Source organism: Ambystoma mexicanum, chromosome 1p (genome assembly GCF_040938575.1).
Source record: "Ambystoma mexicanum isolate Mex_15411 chromosome 1p, UKY_AmexF1_1, whole genome shotgun sequence".
Lineage (NCBI taxonomy): Eukaryota > Metazoa > Chordata > Amphibia > Caudata > Ambystomatidae > Ambystoma > Ambystoma mexicanum.
The window spans coordinates 607,042,263-607,062,663 of NC_090921.1; the positions used below are offsets into that span (position 1 = coordinate 607,042,263).

The 20,401-nt window shown below is 48.4% G+C and overlaps 1 protein-coding gene across 1 annotated transcript in view; it reads left to right on the top strand.

Moving 5' to 3' along the window:
* The first annotated feature begins 5,146 nt into the window (after positions 1-5,146).
* LOC138576842 (vimentin-type intermediate filament-associated coiled-coil protein-like) overlaps positions 5,147-20,401 on the top strand; it is a 41,914-nt gene continuing 26,659 nt past the window's right edge. Inside the window, exon 1 of the mRNA XM_069649588.1 lies at positions 5,147-6,199. Within this exon, the coding sequence (XP_069505689.1) occupies positions 6,009-6,199 (191 nt within the window). The 5' untranslated portion in view covers positions 5,147-6,008. The remainder of the gene's footprint in view (positions 6,200-20,401) is intronic.

Sequence of the window (20,401 nt, forward strand, 5' to 3'; positions counted from 1 at the left end):
CAATATTGATGAGAGGTTTTGGTTACATTATGCCATTTCAGGCTCTCGCGCAGTGCTAGCAACCTGATTTGCATTGAATATTGTTAATATTTGCTACCATTTAGAACCTTTTGAATAATGGGGCTTCAGATGCCTTCGATACAGGTACTTTTCTTTCCTTTAGTGCACAAACCTAGTTGTCTATGTCCTGTGTCTTGTGTTTGGTGTACGGTTGACCTTTCGAGTGTAACTCAGTAAAAGACTATGGAGGAATTTACTTCTTTCCCTAAATGAGAGGTAGGTTAATTGTTGAACAGGTATACACACATAGAGTTCAGAAATATTCATTCTGATATTTATTTTATTTGCATTACAGTTGGAGTTCTTCTGTCCCTGAGGAAGATGTTTTCATTGCTTCTGTCCGTCGAAACTAGGGGGCTTCTCCTGGCTGATATGATCTGTGGTTCATTGTAACCTCTAGGTTTAGCCCGAGTTGTAATAACATTGCTACTAAGGAACACTGGCAGGCCATAATGGCTATATGATCTGGTGCCATCCCCTGTGATTGCACCATCATTATAGCCATCTTGCCCGCCGGCTTGGAGTTATCACTTATGCATTTGCACTTTGTACATTTTATGCATTTGCACTTTCTTGATGTCTATATGGTGTTTTTTTTTATATTGGTGAATACATATTGCTATGTTGATGTGATGTGCATTACCTATGAATGAATTATAGAGAGAACCTATGTTCCTCACTTGTAAATGAATCTGAATCATACATATGTACATGTGTTTTCTCTAAGAGGACATACGTGTTTGCAATTTGTAGTTAGCCTGGTCTTCATAGCTGTTACAGGATCCCTGGTGTTTTGTATATACAGTAAGCCTTAAAGGCATGATGGATTAAGGGAGTATACTTAAAAGGAAAGGGTCCCATGTCTCATCTGATGATGTCCTTCCACCCCCTTGAGTGTAGCCTCCCCCACGTGGTCCTCCATCAATGGCCGCCCCCAGTGTCAGGATCAGGTGGCGGCTGCCATCCCCTGGCCACATGGGGAGAGGCTATACCTGGGAAAGGAGTGATTACATCATCAGATTCATCACAATAATAAGACCCAACTCACCCAATACAAACTTCACATTTTCAGAAATTAAACCTCTACTTCCTAGGGAATTATTTAATTCCCCAGTCCAAGATTTGGTATCATCACACATTGATGGGGACAGTACTCATCTGACTGGTATTCAAAAAAAGTCCCTTTATCCTCTTTGGTCGGCACCTCATTTTGTTGCCTGATTAAGTTCAAGGATGCACACATCTAACAGTATCTCCCTTGTGTTGACTACTCTCCACTGGTTACCACCCAAGAGAGGGTGTAGAATTCTCTTCACCCTTGGAATGCGCGATCCACAGATCTTTGAGACATGGCCATCCAAGCTACCTTGCTGCTAGGCTGCACCTCTTGGCTAAAACCCAGGTTTTGCAAAGTTGTTACTGACTCACCGTTCTGATCCCCAGAGTTGCTAAATCCCAGACTCAGAGGCAGGTCTTTTTGGTGGCCACTCTGCAGTTCTGTAACTATCTTCCTATTTCTCCCAGACTGGTTTGGACGTGGGAGGCAGGCCAAAACGGGGAAGGCTGTGTGTGAGACCCCAGGTAAAGCTACAGTTTTGGGCCAGGGATTAACAGACCCAGTGAGGGTGTGTTTTGTATGCAGGTTGACTGGGTCCCCCCTATGGCAATAGAAGGCAGGTTACCACAAAGAGTGGAAGCACCAATGACTTTACCAAAGTCTTTGTTCAGGTCAGAAATTATTAACAGATTTATAACAGGCAGAGAAGTAAACTTATTGCCGGAAGAGTACGTTAGGCACACTTGACACAGTGGTTTGTCTGTACAGGGCTGCGGGCACAAGGCAGGGCTTCAGTGGCAAGCATAGAAGCTTGGCCTACCCACTTTCCTATGTCCCAGGGGGCCTGCGGAGTACCCTTAGATGCAGGGGGGTCACGTCAACAAGGGAAGGAAAGGGTTGGAGAGAGAAAAGTTGCGTGGGGAGGCTGCTGGGAAGGTGAAGAGAGGGTCGGAGTGACTTGGGAGAGGGGAGAGAGAGAGAGAAGAAAAAATGGGCAGCTGAAGAGTGAGAGAGAGAGCACAAGGAGCGAGAAAATAGCCAGTGGGGAGGTAGTGGGAGAGGGGAGAGATGGGCTGGTAGAGAGAGTGGGGACTGATAGAGGGTACAGAGACTTGGCTTCAGGGTGGCCAAAAGATAGGCAACAGGCCGGTGGGGGGAGAGGGCTGATGGGGGTGAAGTGATAGGGAGAGAGAAAGAAAGAAAAAAGGAGAAAGAGGAAGAAAGATAATGAGAGAGTGAAAGAGAGAAAGAGAAAGCGAGAGAGAGAAAGGACGAGAGAAGGAGAGAAAGAGAGAATGAGAGCGAGAAAAAGAGGAGTAAAGAGAAAGGGGAGAGAGGAGCAGGGGCAGAGGCAGCTGGGAGGATGGCCGGTGGCAAAATAAAGTAGGTTGGGGAGAAAGGGGTACAAAGGGAAGGAAATGGGAGAAGGAGAAGTACAGGCAGGGAGAAGGGTACCTTCTAAAGGGCCTCTGCAGCTTCTCTGCCCCCCACCTATGCATCCAGCACACCACTGCCAGCAACCAAAATGCAAGTCCTGTCTCCACATGCTTATGAGGCTGTCGCTTCCCCCTCCAGAGCCCGCCAACACTCCAAGGAGGCTTGGTGGGAGGAAGGCAGAGGGCAATCACAGGGAGTAGGGAAGTGGGCAAACACAGGCCAGGACAGATTTTCTCTCCACAGTTGTCGCTTCCCCCTCCAGAGTCTGCCCACACCCACTCCCCATGATGAACACAACTGTTCCCATGGCCCAAGGAGGCTTGGTGACAGGAAAGGAGCGGGACATCACAGGGTGTAGGACAGGTTGGCTAACACAGGCCGGGACAATAAATGATTGTTAGGTTGCTATTACTGGGGAGGCGAGGAGGTTCTCAGGAAGAGAAGAAAGGGCCAACCCTAGGCTGCATATTACAGTGGCTGGGCTGGGAACAGGTTTAGTTTTCGGTGGAGGTTGGCCGGGATTGGGAGGGAATGGAGTCTCTGCATCTGGGCAGAAGCATGGCTGGAGTTCCACCCCACCCACTTACCCATGCTTACATACACAGATACACACAGTGCAGGGGAGCAGGAACTCAACACACGTACACATAGCAAGTTAGGGTCCCACATACACCCACACTACAGACACAATGTGCCTCATTATAAGTTCGCCAGTCTGGAACCAAGGGTGTTGGTAAACTCACTAGCACCCTTGTTTCCTGACCGGCAGAATTCAAGTCTGCCTGCCGGGGCCGCTGTGCCCAACAGGTCTGACCCTGCCGGGAGCAGCGGTCAGGGTAGGCCGACTTTTCACTGGAACACTGGCACCGTTAGCAACGGTGCTGGTGCTCCTGTGTCCCCATGGGAATGGGGATTAACAAATATATCAGCGCCTGACTTCCCAGCCGCTGGAATCGGAATGAGCCAGTGGCACTGGGAGATCAGGCACCTGTAAATTATTCAGAGTCCGGCGGCAACCCACCAGTAGCACCGGCAGGGTTACCGCCGGACTCAGAATGAGGAACAATGTCTGCTATCTATACAGTGTAGTTACACAGGGTAAAGGATTGCAATGTCCAGTGTGCCTGGAGACAAGCAACTACAGAGATCATAAAGTAAAAGTACAAAATGCAGTGAGCAGACAATGTTGAAACCAAGTACAATGAAGCATCAATGCAGTAACTAAATACAGATTCTGGTCTGAAGTAAATAAATGCAAGCACAGAAACTGTAGTCAAGAGACTAGACTGTGTGGATTCATAGGCAGGGGAAAGGAAATACACAGCCAGGATTTGTGAACTCATGGGGTATAGCTACCATGCACTCATGCATGTTTCCCTTGCACTTCACCATGGACACAATCCAACCAGTATACTGTAATTCTAGTGTGTGCACAGTCAGCCTGCTCATGGTACTATACAGACACTTAAAATACCAATAGTGTTAAATAATATATTGATCAAAAACTTTGTGGTAAACATTTATGATACGCAATATTCTGAAGCATGCCACCTAAATTGGGGACTGGAAATGGCATGACAGGTCACGCACCACCAGAGTATAATAGTGCTCACCTAAATATGTGTATGGAAATGAGGAAATGAACTTAAATGTTTATATGTCTACTCTGTTTCCTTCTACAACCCCCAACTCCCGTCAATGGTACGTACTTATGTATTTCATTTGCTTTGGCATACTAATTAATGGCACACGATTTTTATTATTATTTGTGGTTTCTTTAATAATTGTTTTTGCATGGCACTAATGTGAACTGACTCAATTATTGTACAAACAGCCTTGAGAAAGACGTTAATCGTTGAAACATGTGTTGGCTGTTCAATTAGGATTTGATCTGGAGAGAATAAATTGATGGATTATGAACATTACGAATTGTGTTATCAATAGTTGTGAAAATTAATGATGTACTAAATGGAAGTTCAATAACAATTTTGGGCGTAGGTCGTAGAGCTGGCGGTACGCACACATTCTACTTACTCTATGGATTTGGGGTTACCAAAGACCACTAGCCAAGCAGCTGCCCATGCATCTTAAATCAACGTCCCAGCGCAATTGGACATATTATAAAAGTGCTTTCATAAACATAAAATTGTCTGATCAGTTTGGTGACAAATTAGTTGATCTCTAGAAGAGTGGGTCGCGGATTCCTCCTTTACACCTCTGCTACTGTTCTGTATCAGAGGAGATGGCACACAGCCTAATTAGAGTTACGATTTGAAAAATACAAATACACAAACTGGTGATAGTGTTATATTACTGAGTAGCTCTCGTGATTTTTCTATATTTATATGGGCAATGGTGAAAAGGACTACACCACAAAAATGCAGTAGAGTTGGTGACCCAGTCACAAAGGTTCGCGTGCACCTGCCTCGACGCACGCCAAACAGCTCTGTGGAGAGAGAGGCCGCCGCCCACTCGATCATCATTACTGCTGAGACAGGCACCCTGCGAAGGAACGCTCACATCCCACCAACCAGCTCTGAGCTCACAAGGGCCAATCAGCACGCTGCTTTCACGAAAGCAAGACTCATTTCCTGGTTGGAGCTGCAGGAAGCAGCTAGGCTCTTGGAGAACAGAGTTGGTTTCAAAGAGGGAGAGGGGTGACAGTCAACTGGCAGGAGCGTTCTTAAACTTTTTAAGGGACAGTCATACGGTGTCGCAGGCAGCCTCCGCTCAGCCTAAAAAGGCATATGCCTAGAATTATAAAGGTAGTGACTGGAGCGCGAAGCTCGAAACCAGGGAGTTCCGAGGAGGCGATGTTAAGCAGCTGTTAAGTACAGTATCGAACCTGTGTGACCACTTAAGAATTAAATCGGCAGGGGGTGAAGAAATGGATCGGAACTCTATTTGGCTAGTACAACAGTGTTGTTTATGCTGTATTAGCTGCAATTCCTTTGCATGCTGCCCTGTACTTCAACACAGGGTGTGCTAACTTGTTGGCGCTTACTCTTGGACCCCTTCAAAACCATTCCATTGTTTGAGTACATGTTTTTTTCTATAAAGCGTACCATGACCAGAGCCCTTTCATCAGATCGCCTAACAATATGGCAGTATGGCGGAGCAACCAGTGTCACTTGCTCTGTAGAATTAAACAATACTAAGCCCGCGACCGGTTCGCCGGTAATCGGGCAATAGGGCGATCTATAACTAGATTCAATCTACACATTTGGGATTGCATCTGCTACCATCTGTGTCGCTCGTGAAATTGTAATGTTAAACCTGATACACACATGACCGTTTGTACAAGTCGTGGAGCCAATGGCAGTTTTGATAATTTGCCGAGAATCCTAAAGACATCTGTTGTTATGGGCCAAGGACGCTTCAACGAACACTACCCGATCAGATAGAATCAACCTATAGAGAAGGTCTTCGGGAGTGTGTTGGCGACTTCCGAGCAATGTCTGTGCTCTCGCCACTGCAGATCAAGGAGGCCAATGCCCACCTTGCGGCAGTCCACCGGCAGGTGGCTGAGTTGGAAAAACGCCTGCGAACCACAGAAGAGACTGTGAGGGAGCAGGCAGAAAGCCTGATCCGGAAGGACGAACAGTTCCGCACAGCGCTCCAGGAGATTGCAGAAAGCAAAGAAAGGTATGTTCTGGATAAACAGCTGACCCAGTTAACAGCTGGACATAGCAAAACTAGGACATTTTTAAATGGCATCACTGGACCTCCAAGCAAGCGTATGAACGCATCCCTTCTGACGCTTTCTTAGCTTATTCATTTGTGATTAGTTTGACAGACACGTACTTCCTCTCATTAGCATCATTTAGCTAAAGTGTGCACTGCATTGTGCTTTTGAGTTATCATTTAATAGGTTGAAGTTATGGGATTTCACTGGAATCCCTTGAGCAAAACTGTTCTAAGAACGTGTTCACTAGCAGTGACTTTCTTGAAAAATTGTAGCATCAGTGATCAATATTTGTAGTGATGGGGGTGGGGGGAAACAATATCTAGACTCACAATTAACCCTATTGTAAACACTTGTGTATCAGTTATTTCTTTTTAACTAAAGATATTAGAAACTAGCATGGGCACAGCCGTCCTTACCCTATGGTCTGGCTAATATTCTGCACATGGGAAAGGGAATCATTATCTGCAGACAGCACTTGGGCCCAAATAGAGTGACGGAAGTTGCAAGCTCGCAACCATTCTCGCATGCAAATCCTGTGGCTGTCTGAATCAGTATGTATGGGTTAATGTTACAGACATTTAAATGTTAGGATGAGTGTGGTGTATAAGTTAAACGAGCACCAAGCTCAGTGTGCAGTATGTACTTAGTGATTCAAGGATACAAACCCTATATCACCGTCAAATAAAGGTATGTGGTCATTCCTAGGTTTCCTTAATGCCCTCCGATTTTTTAGCACAGCAGGTTTGTACCCTCACCAGTGTTATTTGTCCCCTTCCCTTTTGTACGTGTTTGTGTGTGTATATATGTGTATGTATGTACACAGGTTCACCCACACACAGCTCTATACACCACCGCCCCTAGACACACTCACCTACAGATACAACCCCCCCTCCACACACATCCACTACAGCTAGGCACACACAGCTACACATACACATCGATAGCCGTACACTTGAACGCACACCCCTGCACATACCTACACCTGCACACCCCCTTCCGACCTACACCTGCTCACACAGACACACACGCACACACACTTGCTACACCTTAAAAGTCCATACCTGAATTGGGCTAGCACATGCTTAATATGGTCTTCATCGTTGACTCCAGCAAAGATGAAATTAAGCATTTGAAAAAATATTGCAGTTTAAGTAGCCCCTTCTGAAATGTTTTATCTGTGTAGCTTGCTCAGAGAAGCATTCGGTTCAGATGTTGAAACCCTTTTTTCGAGGTTTGAATGGTACCGTGTTAAGTGAGTCGGGCATCAGTGGAACTAAAGAGAAGAAACGCACATGCCACCCTGTTACTGTGCTTTCATGAAGGCAGGAGGGCATGGTTGGGGTAGTCTTGCTGATGCTTGGTGTGTTAGGTCGGTCCCCTTGCCAGATAAGTGGTGGTACAATCATCCACATATTACGCATGTGCAGTTCTCCGGATAAGATTTTGAAGTGGGAGTATTTTACTCCCTGTTTTGTTAAATTAGGAGTATAATGATTTTTTAGGGGGCGAAAATAAGTCCCATTTCCAATGGGAGTTTTTTTTTTATAAGCGAGTAAAAATATGTTGTAACTGTAAAACATCCATGTTTTTGTAATAAATACTTCCTTCCACCTTGTTTTTTCATGCACATTAAGAGATACATTTTGACATCTTCACATAAGGCAGTAATAATAGTAGTTTCTTTCTGTGGCCAAACCTATTCATGCATCTGTGTGGGTGAAAGCAGGGGCACAGTGTCCTATGTGTCTGTTTCCTATTGTTTGTTGGGTGATTTGTACTCCCTATTTTTTTATTTTTTTGTATTTGGCAATTTTTGGGGAGTGAAAGTGGCCAATACACTCCTTACCTCTAGGGCTAGGCATGTGCCTCTAGTAGGCCAGAATGGAGGCACAACTAGTCATGTGTTAGGCCTTTCATTAGAAACCATGGAATGGTGAACAACTCCTATATCTACAAAAATAATGGGAATATAATGCACCGTACAAACTGCCCAAATTACAGGTACTATATCGCTAAGTAGCCAACCCACAGCTCTCGGGTTAAGACTGCTTTTAGTAATCCATGGCGAAAGGTCAATACACACAAGGCTGGCATTTCTTTGGGTGCAACCAGGATGATTATTTCTCATATATTTTTTTTAACATGAATTTTTATTAAGCATTTATTGTTTTCAGAAAACAAGACCCTGTAAGGGAACATTGAAAGGAAACAAAGTCAAGGAACCCCCAAACCCACCTCCCTCTAAACCCAAACCAAACCCAGAGGAACTCGGGAGAGAAAGGCGTCTCACAGAATCGGGACCAAATATGCAATCAAAACTGGCACAACAGGCTCAAACCATGGAAACAAAGGATGTCCAGTGGCAACCCAGGTGGCCTCACAACTTTTACAGGCAGATGAAAGTTATCATCGTTCAAAGTCTCATTGATTCACAATCTTCATGGAGCAGAACCACCATCCAGTCTTGCAAAAATGAGTTCATGGTGTCGTGAGTGATCGCCGAGAGTTTCTCATACGTAAAGATCACCCAGAGTTTAGCTAACCAGTCAGCTTTAGAAGGCATCACAGAGCATTTCCACTTCTGAGCAAAGGCCAACCTCCCCACCCGCAACATGGCCTGAACCACACGTGACAAAGGTTCATCACCCTCATCCGAGGCCAGCACACCAAAGAGAAGCACAAGGGGCTGCAAGGGTAAATCAGACCCCGTAATCTCCTTAATCCAGCTCAGGAGCTCAGAACCAAAAAAACTGGACAGAAGGACATCCCCACCAAAGGTGGAACCAGGACCCTCGTTGACCACAACCTCTCGGGCAGAGCGGGGAGGACCCCAAGTACATTTTGGCAATTCTCTCAGGTGAAAGGTGCCACGCATGCAGCATCTAGAAATTATGTTCCGCTGCCGCCGTGTACAGGGATCCCGAAAAAAGGACCTTAAAAATGGCCGACCAAGTAGCCGCACCCATTTCCCCCTTCACCCAGCCCTCCCAATGTTTCATAAAGGACTGCCTGGGCTCTACATCTGCCGTGATCAGCGCTTTGTAGATCTTAGAGATGGAGCCTTTCCTACTTTTGGAATCAACTATCACCTTCTCCAACGGAGTGGGGGGGCGGGTTAGGTCTTCAACCCACTGGGGATCAGTCATAATACCCTTAACTCGTATGTAGTCAAAAATAGAAATTGAAGGAGCACCCAGAGATTCCACAAGGCTATCATAGTCTATGAATACCCCCTGCCTGAATAACTGGGCTGCACGTTCCAAACCCCCGTCCGACCATCTCTGAGTTCCCCGAAGGTTTCTTTTACCCAAATCGAATGGGGGGTGCCCACACCGAGGACAGGGGGGAGGGCCAAGAAGAAAGGGATGCATTCCCCTTATCCTTCGTCCACAGTGACCACAACACAGACAAGGTGGGATGCACTTTTACTGCCCTACGAAGGGCGGTTCCCACTGCCCACAGGAGGTCTCTCACTTTTCTGGGATGGGCATGGACATGGACATCCTCAATGTATGACCAGTAAGTTCTCATCTCATCCCTCAAGTGCTCCAGGAACCTCCTTAACAGAGCCGCCTTATGGTACTGACGAAAATCAGGCAGGCCAAAGCCCCGTACGAATGAGGGAGAGTTAAAGTATCAAATCTAACCCTCGGCTTCTTTCCCCTCCAGATAAAGCGAACCACCTCCGACTGGAGAGCCTTAAAAAATGGTTCTGGGATAACGACCGGGAGGGAGGAAAACAAGTAAAGCAGACGAGGAAGAACATTCATCTTGATCGACACCATACGGCCGAACCAAGAAAGCGTCAAGGAAGACCAGCGCCGGAGATCAGCGAAAATCCTCGCCAGAACCGGAGGGAAATTGACCTCAAAAAGCTTTGTCAGGTCTCTCGGGATCCAGACCCCCAAGTAAAGTGTCGCCTCCCGCTTGACCCTGATACCCTCCCAAGTAGTCCTCTCCCCCACCTCTAGGTCAGAGCTGCCCATAGGCATCAAACACAATTTTGTACGATTAATTTTCAGCCCGGAAAAGGAACCAGAAGCGCTCATCAGATTGAAGAGACTCGGAAGCGATTGTCTAAGATTAGTCACATACACCAGAAGGTCGTCAGCAAAAAGCGAAAGTTTAAAGACCAGCTTGCCACACCTGACCCTGATATACCCCTATGTTCTCTGACCGCTATAGCTAGAGGCTCAATCGCCAAAGCATAAAGCAAAGGTGATATCGGACAACCCTGGCGAGTGCCACGGGAGAGACAGAAAGGAGACGAGGACACGCCATTGACTGCCACCCTGGCCGAAGGGCCATTTATACAAAGTTGCTATCCATCTACAGAATCTAGCCCCCAGACCTATTTTCACCAGAACCTTGCTCAGGTAGGCCCACTCGACCCGGTCAAAGGCTTTTTCCGAGTCCAAACATAGCAAATAAGCCTCCTCCCCGGTCAGAGCCACCTCATGTATCAACCCGAGCGACTTCCTAATATTGTCGCTTCCTTGCCTCCCCGGGACAAAACCCACCTGGTCACCATGAACAAGGGCAGGAAGGTGAATCGCTAACTTGTTCGCCAAGAGCTTGGCTAAAATCTTCATGTCCGTGTTAAGCAAAGAGATGGGACGGTACGACTGACAACTTCTCGGGTCCTTCCCTTCCTTGGGGATTACTACAATACCGGCCGAAAGCATAGACAGGGGGAGCTGACCCGAGTCAAGAACACCATTAAACAATTTGGCCAAGAAAGGGGCCAGGGCACCGCAAAATTCTTTATAGAAAAAAACAGTGAACTCATCATCCCCCGGGGCTGTACCCGATTTCATAGCGCCCATAGTGTCTATCACCTCCTGGGGCGAAATGGGGTTCTCTAGGAGGGAGGCTTTCTCGAGGGGAAGGGAAGGAATTGGCAAGGCCTCCAAAAATTCATCTATGTCGGCCCCATCTCCTTTATATTCAGACGTGTATAGGCTTTCATAATACCTCCGAAATTGGTCAGCTATCCCCGGGTCCTCTCGGCAGAGCTTACCATCCGGAAGGGTAAGAGCCTCCACTCGCCTACTCTCCCTAAGCCCACGGAGTCTCCATGCTAGGATTTTGTCAGCTTTTTCACCCTTCTCCATATACTTTTGCTTAAGGAAGGACAGCTTCCTTTCGGTCTGCCCCACCAGGAGAGCAGCTAACTTCGCCTTAAGCTGTTGGAGCTTGGCCAACTTCCCTGGGAAGATCTGGGATCTCAACTTGCCCCTCGGCTGGATGGCCCCAATCTTTTCCCTAAGAAGCTTTTCCTCTCTCGCTTCCTCGCCGCCCCCAACCCAATAAGGACACCCCTGATCGTTGCCTTGAAGGCTTCGCAGACCCCCTCCAGGCTCACCAGCCCATTATCATTAAACTCAAAAAACTCCCCAATAGCGGTCAAGACAGTCTGTGCTAGCTCCTTATCTTTCAGCAGGAGGTCATTGCAGGTCCACTGCCTCGGCCCTGGGAGTACCAGGGGAATCCCCAATTGGACCCTTACCAAGTTGTGGTCAGACCACGGAGTCACCTCCACTCGAACCTCCGAAATTCTGTCGTAAAACCCCCTATCGACCAGTATATAGTCGATTCTGGAGAATGACAAGTGGGGTTTTGAGAAAAAAGTTAAAAGGGGTTCAGGATCTTCCCAGGCCGAGTGCGAGTCCAAAAGCCCTAAGTCATCATTGGTGTTCTGGAAGGATGACGCAAGGTGCCTTTGCAGCTGGGAATCCATAACCGGGCAACCTATCACACAAGTAATCGAGAACCATGTTAAAATCGCCCCCCACCATTAACGCCCCTTCAGTAAAGGTAATCATTTTGAGCTTCATCTCGGACCAGAAGCGATCCTGGGCATCGTTGGGTGCATAAACGGAGATCAAGGTCACCTTGGTTCCTCTACAATCGCCCTTGACCATAAAAAAATGGCCCTCGGGATCGCTGACCTGGGCTCGAAGAGAGAAATGGGCCCTCTGGGAGATCACTATCGCCACCCCTCTCTTCTTGACCTTGGAGGACGCATGAAAAACTTTATGTATGGACCTTCCCTTCAAAGCAGGTTCTGCTTCCCTCACCCAGTGAGTCTCTTGAAGAAACAAAATGTCGACTTTCAACCTATTGAGCTCCTTTGCCACCAGAGACCTTTTATATGGAGAGTTGAGGCCTTGCACGTTCAATGAGCCCAGCGCCAGAGGGAAATCACATTCACCCATTCAAAAAATAAAGTCTAAGCATTGGTCCCTGAAAGAGTAAACTTGCCGAAAAAAAATCTTGACAGATAACTCTCTAATAATTCCCCCAAGCATAAGCAACTACAATAACCAGTAACACCCCAAACCACTTGGAACCCAACTGACCCCCATGACCCACAAAAAACATACCCCCCGACCCCCCCCCGCTTCACTGAGCACCTGGCTAGACAGCAACATCCAACCGCTGCCACACCAGGCAACCATTGGCCGCCTCTGCCTGGGCCGCCCAAGATATAAAAGAAATACCACATCCTTTTGAGCCCCCCCCGCACACAGTGCTCGAACTCACTCACTCCTTGACCCCCATTCACCGACACATTTTCCACACTAGCTTAAGTCACCCTCTTCAAGACGTAGCCAACACCAGTGAGCCCCAAGAACCCCCAGGACCTCCCCCCTATTGAATAATGAAACCCGGGGACACCTCGGAGCACCCTATAAGAAACAACCTTCCCAAATAGGTTAAGAGGCCGGCTGGCTCGGAGAAGGCGGTGTCACCCTTCTAAATTTCCTATGACCTCGGACGCGGCGCCTCTCCACAAATCGAGAGGGCTTCCGCTGGTCAGCGACCTTTCCAATTCCGTCTGAGTTTCCAGCACCCCCATCTGAGTCTCCTAAGAGTTTGCCAGTCACCCTCTGTATGTCGGCTTCCGTGACGAGGGAGTACTTATAACCTTCAACTTCGAAAGCGAGAGAAAAGAGATGACCCCATCTGTATCGCACTCCCTTAGACTGCAACCATTTAGTCAAGGGGCCACAAAGCCTCCGACGCGCCAGAGTAAATGCCGAAAGATCCTGGTAGATCATTATTTTAAAACTCTCCCAGGCAATGTGGCCTTTCTTCCGGGCTAAATCCAGGATCTTGAACTTCTCGGAGAAATAGTGAAACTTGACGAGGACTGACCTAGGGGCTCCAGCACGACCTCCTGCTCTATGCGCTCTATCAATTGTCGGCTCACTAGTATTACCCCCGTCAAAGAGCTTACTTATAATTGCTTTGACTGCTCTCATGATGTCAGCCTGTGTTTCTCCGTCCTGCTCCGGAATGCCTAGAAATCTGAGGTTAGAGCGTTGTTTCCTATTTTCCAGATCGTCCAGTTTAAGGGAGATCTTCTCCTCCCTTCTCTCCAGCTCCGCTAGGCGCATATCAAATTGGGTTTCAAAGAGATCTGATGACGTTTGATTGGCCTCCAAGGCTTGGACTCGATCATCAACAGCGTCTAGCTTCTTGTCCAGGGAGTCAAGTCTCTTGCTGATGTCTGCTCTGAAACCTCTTATCTCCTCCAATAGAGCAAACATATTCTGACTCATTGTTTGTGCTTCCATGGCATCCAACTGGGACACAGGCTGTGTATCGCTCCTATACATACTTTGCTCAGGGGAGCGCCGAAACCTCCGTAAAGATTGAGACCAGTCCATCAGAAGAGGGGAAGAAGGCACTGAGGAGAAGCAGCTCTAAATAGCGGGCCAACCCTCAGGTAATCGCCGTCGCCAATTTCTTGTCCGACTTGACCAGCAGCTTCACCCCAATGCCAGCACTCCAAGGGCCCCGCACCAACCCCCGGGCAGAACCTCCCACCAGCACAGCCAGGGAGACTGCCGGGCCAGCCGACACAAGTGACCTTGGGCCCTGGAGGCGTTCCTTGCCACACCACCTCCGGCGGAGGGTGCCAGGGAGCCCAAAGACTCTCCCCTCCACACTCGAGAACAGGGCCGACCCAGGGCACCGCAGGAAACCAGGCCCGGGGGAACAAGCTCTCAAACAGGAAGACACTGCAATGGAAGAACTCGATCAGCCCAAGCAGAAGGGGGCCGCCACCTCGCACAGCTTACACCTCACCGGGCCAGCTCCCCCAAGACACAAGAGCGCTACTGCAGCGTATGGAGGTATGTTCGCCAACCAAAGCAGTCCCTGTCCTGTTCCAGGTGTATATTGAGGGTTTGGTGGTCTACAGTATTGTAGGACACAGAGGGTTCAAGGGGGTGTGCACTATGGGGCGATCGTGGCATGAGGCTCCTCTGACGCTGGTGTTATTGCTCTGCCTGTCTCTGGATGGCCTGAACGCTGAAATCCAGTCGTATGGGAGAGACTGTCTGGCTCTAATTATGTAGCAGGTCTATGATTTTGCACTCATGATGGTAATGCAACAGGCATCTGCAAATTGTTTCAGGTCAGCATTGGGCAACCTGCCAAAGGGGATGGCCAGGGTTTTCTAAAGGCAGAGATGGGCACTCTGGATCAGTGAAATGAGCTACCAAGAGTAGAAATTGGAACAGCCAGAGTACCCAGGTGCATGCAGGCTTCCAAGCAACAGTAGGCGACTACGTCCATGGAAGAAGCCCCAGAACCAGATAAGCCAGTGCTGTTTCGAAAAAAGATGATGCCCAGAGCTAGTGTCCCAGCCACTCCGACCAGTGTCTCACAAGGCCCCCTTGCGCCCCCAGGGGCGGGCGGTGCTCACCAACGGTAGGCTTGGCTTTCTCCAGGCATCCTCCTCCTGTGCCAGGCACTCCAGTGCCAACCAACGTGGACCACGCAGGACACACTACTCCACGGGCCGGGCCAACAGCGTTCCCCAGAGTGCACTTCCTCGCTGCTTCACTGCACCCCAGAAGATCCGTAGGCGGCCAAAGGGGGGCCGAAAACCCCTCTCGGCCCCCGATCCACCAACGAGCAGCGTACCCAGGAACAGCTACGATCGCGCCGGCGAGGAGGACATCACCTCCCGTGATCGTAAAGGTAATCACACGGTGGGGGGAGCTCCAATCTCGTACCTGCACTCCCACGCCACTAATTCCTTAGAGGATTGCAATCCCGCACGGGATCCTCCGTTGACACCCTGCTCTCTGCTTGGGGCACCGACACACTTCCAATTAGGGAGGCTTGACCGCCAAGGCAACGGCCGCACAGGAAACAGCCGCCCCTCCCCCACCGACCACTGAGGATCACGTCGCGGAACACTTCGGCGGGAGCAGTCCCTTCTCAGGCCCCGCTCGCCACCAAGGAAGGTCTTCAGACAGGAGTGGCTGCACTTTCGGGTCCCAAAAAAACACACAACTCGTGCTCAAGGGTAGCAGCAACTCGCAAAGGGGGTCATATAGCCGCTATCAGCGTGCTGGGGGGCCCAAATCACAATTTTAGGCGACCGGAGGCGGAGACAGACCGAGAAGCATCAGCACATCTCGGCGCCCCCTGGTGGCTCCTATTTCTCATATTTAACGACCGAATTGGCCGGGATATGGGCATATATTTTTCTTTCTCGAGTATAAAGTGACCAGCGTAAAGACGTGGGGGACATTTCCTAGGACATAAAGCTCGCTGACTGTCAACTGACTGTTTTAACTTCTTAATGCTGTTGCTCTGCTTAATCTCAATCCTTCAGCATTTAATGGCGGGTAGTGCTGGACTGGTCACCTTGTGTCTCACTTTGTTTCACTGTTACCCAGCCCTTGTGTTCACTCACCCATTCCGCGAACCACACCAGTGGCCTAGATTCTCTCCCAATATGTGCCAATCATGTACTAATCTTGGGACTATAATGTTTTTGTGTTGTTTAGTATAGTGCTACTACTAGTATTGGTTCCTTGCTTGCATTTAAAACTTGCTCTCCAGATACATTCCCAATGATTGTTGTTCTCATGACCCAAATTAAAATCTCACATTTATTTTTGATCAGTGGAGCTTTTGTATCAAAACAACAAAATACATGAATGCTTTTCTTACTTATTACTTTCTTGCCTGTCTCCATTCTGTACCCGTGACAAAAGTGGTTTATAATCTGCATTTAATATTTCCCTAAGATTCTGCCAATGCTCTTATATATCTATTATTTATATTGCTTATTGCTTGTGTTTAAGGATCTTGGAGGGTGGCTTTGTGTGTTAGATTGGGGGGGGCTGGGAGAGAGAACCTCCCACACCCTTTAAAAAAAATGAGACGAAAACGACTGAGGATAAAATGCATGAGTAATGTGCAAAATGAAGAAACTCGCCACGTTAAAAGCATGTACATCATCAGGCTAACATGTTAGTTTATGTCACTGTAAAAACAAAGAGGTGATGGCTGAAAGGTTTAGACTGAATCTTAACCTCTGGCATTGCTCTGGGAATGCCCCCCCCTCCCCCGACCACTGTGCTTCGCTTGCCAAGCCATTACAGAAGGGGAAGACCATATGAAAACCGGGCTTGGTTTCACCCCAAAAGGGGCAGTCCAGCCCGAACTGCTAGGTCACATCCCTTCTGCATGAGACCACAAGCATTCCCAGACGTGTTTTGACCTTGTTGGGCCTAATCAGTGAGGAGTAGCTTGAGTCTCTAGGCCCAGCAGGCACGAGACCCACGTCTGGGCATACCCGTCCCACTCAGGTTGACGAAGCAAAAACAAAGGGGTGGTGGCTGGAAGGTTTAGACTGAATCTTAACCTCTGGCATTGCTCTGGGCAACCCCCACCAGATCATCATTCTTCACCTGCTAAGCCATTACAGAAGGGGAAAGACCAAATGCAAATCAAGCTTTATGTGCTGTTACAGTAAGTTCTTATAGAGGCATATGGGTATAGGAATCTCTTCACAACTACCTATATGAAAAACTTTACATAAAAGCATATATTCCATGTGTTTTATTTTTAACCCTTTTCCCCCAATAGTATCATAAATGAAGCATTGGGGTGGGTCGATGAGTCGCCATGTATGATACTATGTTGGGCGTTCAGAAAAACAAGTCTACCTTTTAGTCTTCTTCAGTTGGGCAAAAAGAGTCTACACTTTGGAATGAAAGAGACCCACACAAGGACCAGATGCCATATATGTTGTGCCTTTGTTTTAAACAATATAAACGTTGAGAGTCATTAAAGAAGAATAAGGTAAGGATATATTTTTTTAACCCTCCTTTTTGTATAGACATGACCTGGAAATTGTCCTACTTGGTCCTGGTCAGAAGGTAATCCAGATCCCCCTTTTAGATAGTAGTTTTGTATACAGCCATCATATCCTTGTTCGGTCGGTGTACGTGGCTAGTAATGACCAGCCAGCCTGTGCCTAAGGTAAGACCGAGTTAAGTGAGGGCCATTACCAGCCCTGTATGTCCCTTAATGCATTGGTGATCACTATTCGCACCCCATGGGCTCCCTCCAGGTTGCGAATAGTTAAAATGTATTTAATTTTAGGACAGATGTGCGGCACGTGTAGTGCGCATGCCCAATCTCCCATCAGAAATAGAAAGAAGGCTGCTGACACATGAAATAAGAGATTTGAATAAGTGACACAAGAATATTCCTGTCCTATTCTATAACAGTGGTGACGTTGTCTGGTGGCCAGTTCGAAGCCCACGTAAGCAGGTAAATTGGTGGGGCGAGGGTGTGGAATGCCATGGGGGCCGTGCAGAGTAGGGAGGTGCTTGGTTGGCTGGGAGAATGTAGGTGGTCACTGACAGATTCCACTCATGTTCCCAGCCACCTGAATGGCTGTGCGCCCTTTCCCGTGAGTGACTAGTGCTTACATTTCACCTTTTAGCCACTAGTATGCAGTGGGACTATTGCACAAAGACAAATTGGACAAAAAGATGATGTGATCTACAAAAAGGGCATGGAAGGCTGTCAAAATATTGATTGAGAGAGAGAAGGATGGTTCGGAAAGCAGTTATCAAATCACATAAATAATGGAGGAGTGAGGTAAAGATGCTGCCCTTATTTGCACCCAAGTTCTTCTATGGATCCTACCTAGCACAATCCCGATTGCCTGAGCAGCTGTTCTTTTGTGGCCTGCCGGGAGCCGGCAGGCGAGAGCCAGCCCCCAGCACAAAGGCCCCTGTCTGGCCCTGTCCAGTGCTGGACGAAGCCCCTCCATTGCCGCCGCACCTGCTATTCCATCACCTATCCTCCCTCTCTCACTAAATCTGGAGTGCAAAAAAGATATCCTTTCTTGTAATCCCAGTTTACCTATGGCAGGCACCTATGCCAGCGGCACTTCCAGACAGATTATCACTGATAATCTCTTTTTTTGTCCCCTTTCCAGATCTATGGACTCGGCATCCAATCTCCACTCTCTCCCCTTCCTCGCCCATTAATGGTGGCACTAGAATGGGAAGTACTCTTTGCTGGCTTCTCATCCTCGGGGTGCATCATTAATGTTTATCACAATGGCACTATCGTGGCCCAGGGTCCTCAACCCAATCTCCTTCTCTTTGACCGGTGCCTGCCGTCTCTCATCAACTTCCTTCCTGCTCCTTCCTTTCTCTCAGCACGTCCTTCACCACCTCTGACAGGTGTGCCCCCCCCGCCCTCCTCCTGTACACCACCTCGGAAAACTTTCAAGGGTGGTGACTGGCTTCACTTAGCTGAACGAGCATTGAGTGTGGCTATCAAACATTCTTCTGACATCTACCTCCTCCTTGAAGACTGATCTTAACGTCGTTGCTCTCACCAACCGTGGTTTAATACCAGCTCAGCCACTGCTTTTGACTCCCTTCTTCCTAAGGGCTACAAGATCATCTTGAAGCCTCAGCCCAACTGTGCAGGCAGTGGAGTAGCCTTGATCTTCCCTCGAGTGGGTCCCTTCCTCCCTCATACCCACCTAGTCATACTCCTCCTTTAAAAGTCTGGTCTGCAAGTTTGGCATCTCTCCTACTTCCTCTGTGACCATTGCCACTCTCTACAGGCCCCCGGGCCCTATCTCTTTCCTCTCAGAATAGGCTAATGGCTCCTCTCTCCTGTCCTCTTCCTCTTAACTCCTCCTTCTGGGTGACTTCAACATCCACCTGGATTCCTCAATCACGGCCTCAACTCTCTTCCGTTACCTCAGCACTTCTCCATTCTCCCCTCTGGTCCTACCCACTCGGCTGGACACACTCTTGATGCCTCGATCCATACTGATCTATTGCTCTCTACCCCTCTCTCCACCCTGCTCTCCTGGTCTGACCACTCCCTCTTCTCCTCCCACCTGGGAACTGTTGACCAAACCTCCCCCCAGCTCTGCCAGCCTTGTTTGCAGACATCCGTCCGATGAAACAAGTGTCAGCTGCTGCATTTTCTTCCACCTTCACACACCCCCCATGCTCCCACTAATGACTTAACTATTGACTCTGCTCTCATCAATCTCCATCTCGCTACCACTAACACTCTCGAGATCTTTGCCCCTGCCATGAGGATCTGTCTAAAACCTGCCACAAAATGTAACACTTGGTACGATTCTGATCTGGGAGCCCTGAACACAAGTGCAGAGCTGTTGAACGGAAGTGGCAGACCTCATGCTCATCCTCTGATAAAGTGGCCTGTTGTTTTCTCCAAAGGCAATACCGTCTCTCCATTCGCTCCAAGAAGAGGGCACACATCCAGGTCTGCGACTCTGGAGCTTCTAACAGCATGGCTGAACTCTTTAAAATCTGCAAGGAACTAGCCAATCCTTCCGCAGTCTCCACCTCGCATCTTCCTCCAAGGCCCTCTGCACTGCACTGAACACCCACTTCACTGCTAAAACTCAGGACATCCTGAGTTCTCTCTCTTCCTTTCCTCCCTTCCCCCTGGCCATGCCGGCCCCTGCTCCTCCCCCATCCACTCTTTCCTGCTTCTCCCCTCTCGCATCGGATGAGGTCACTAGAGTTGCCCGCTCTATGAAGGTCTCTTCCAAACAGGTCTCCCCCTTGTTCTTCCAGAACTATTAAGGACAACATCGGCTTCCTTGCCCCTGCACTCGCTGATTTCTGTAATCACTCTCTTGCCACTGAGTCTTTCCCCTCTTCCCTCAAGCACTCCCTTTGTGTGCCCCATTGCGAAAAAGTATTCTGCCGACCCCCTCGTGTCTGGCTAACTACCGACCCAGCTCTGTCATTCCATTCTTCGGGAAACTTCTGGAAAGGTTCGTCTTCCCCCAACTAACCCAGCATACCGAGCATATTGGTTGCCTGCAC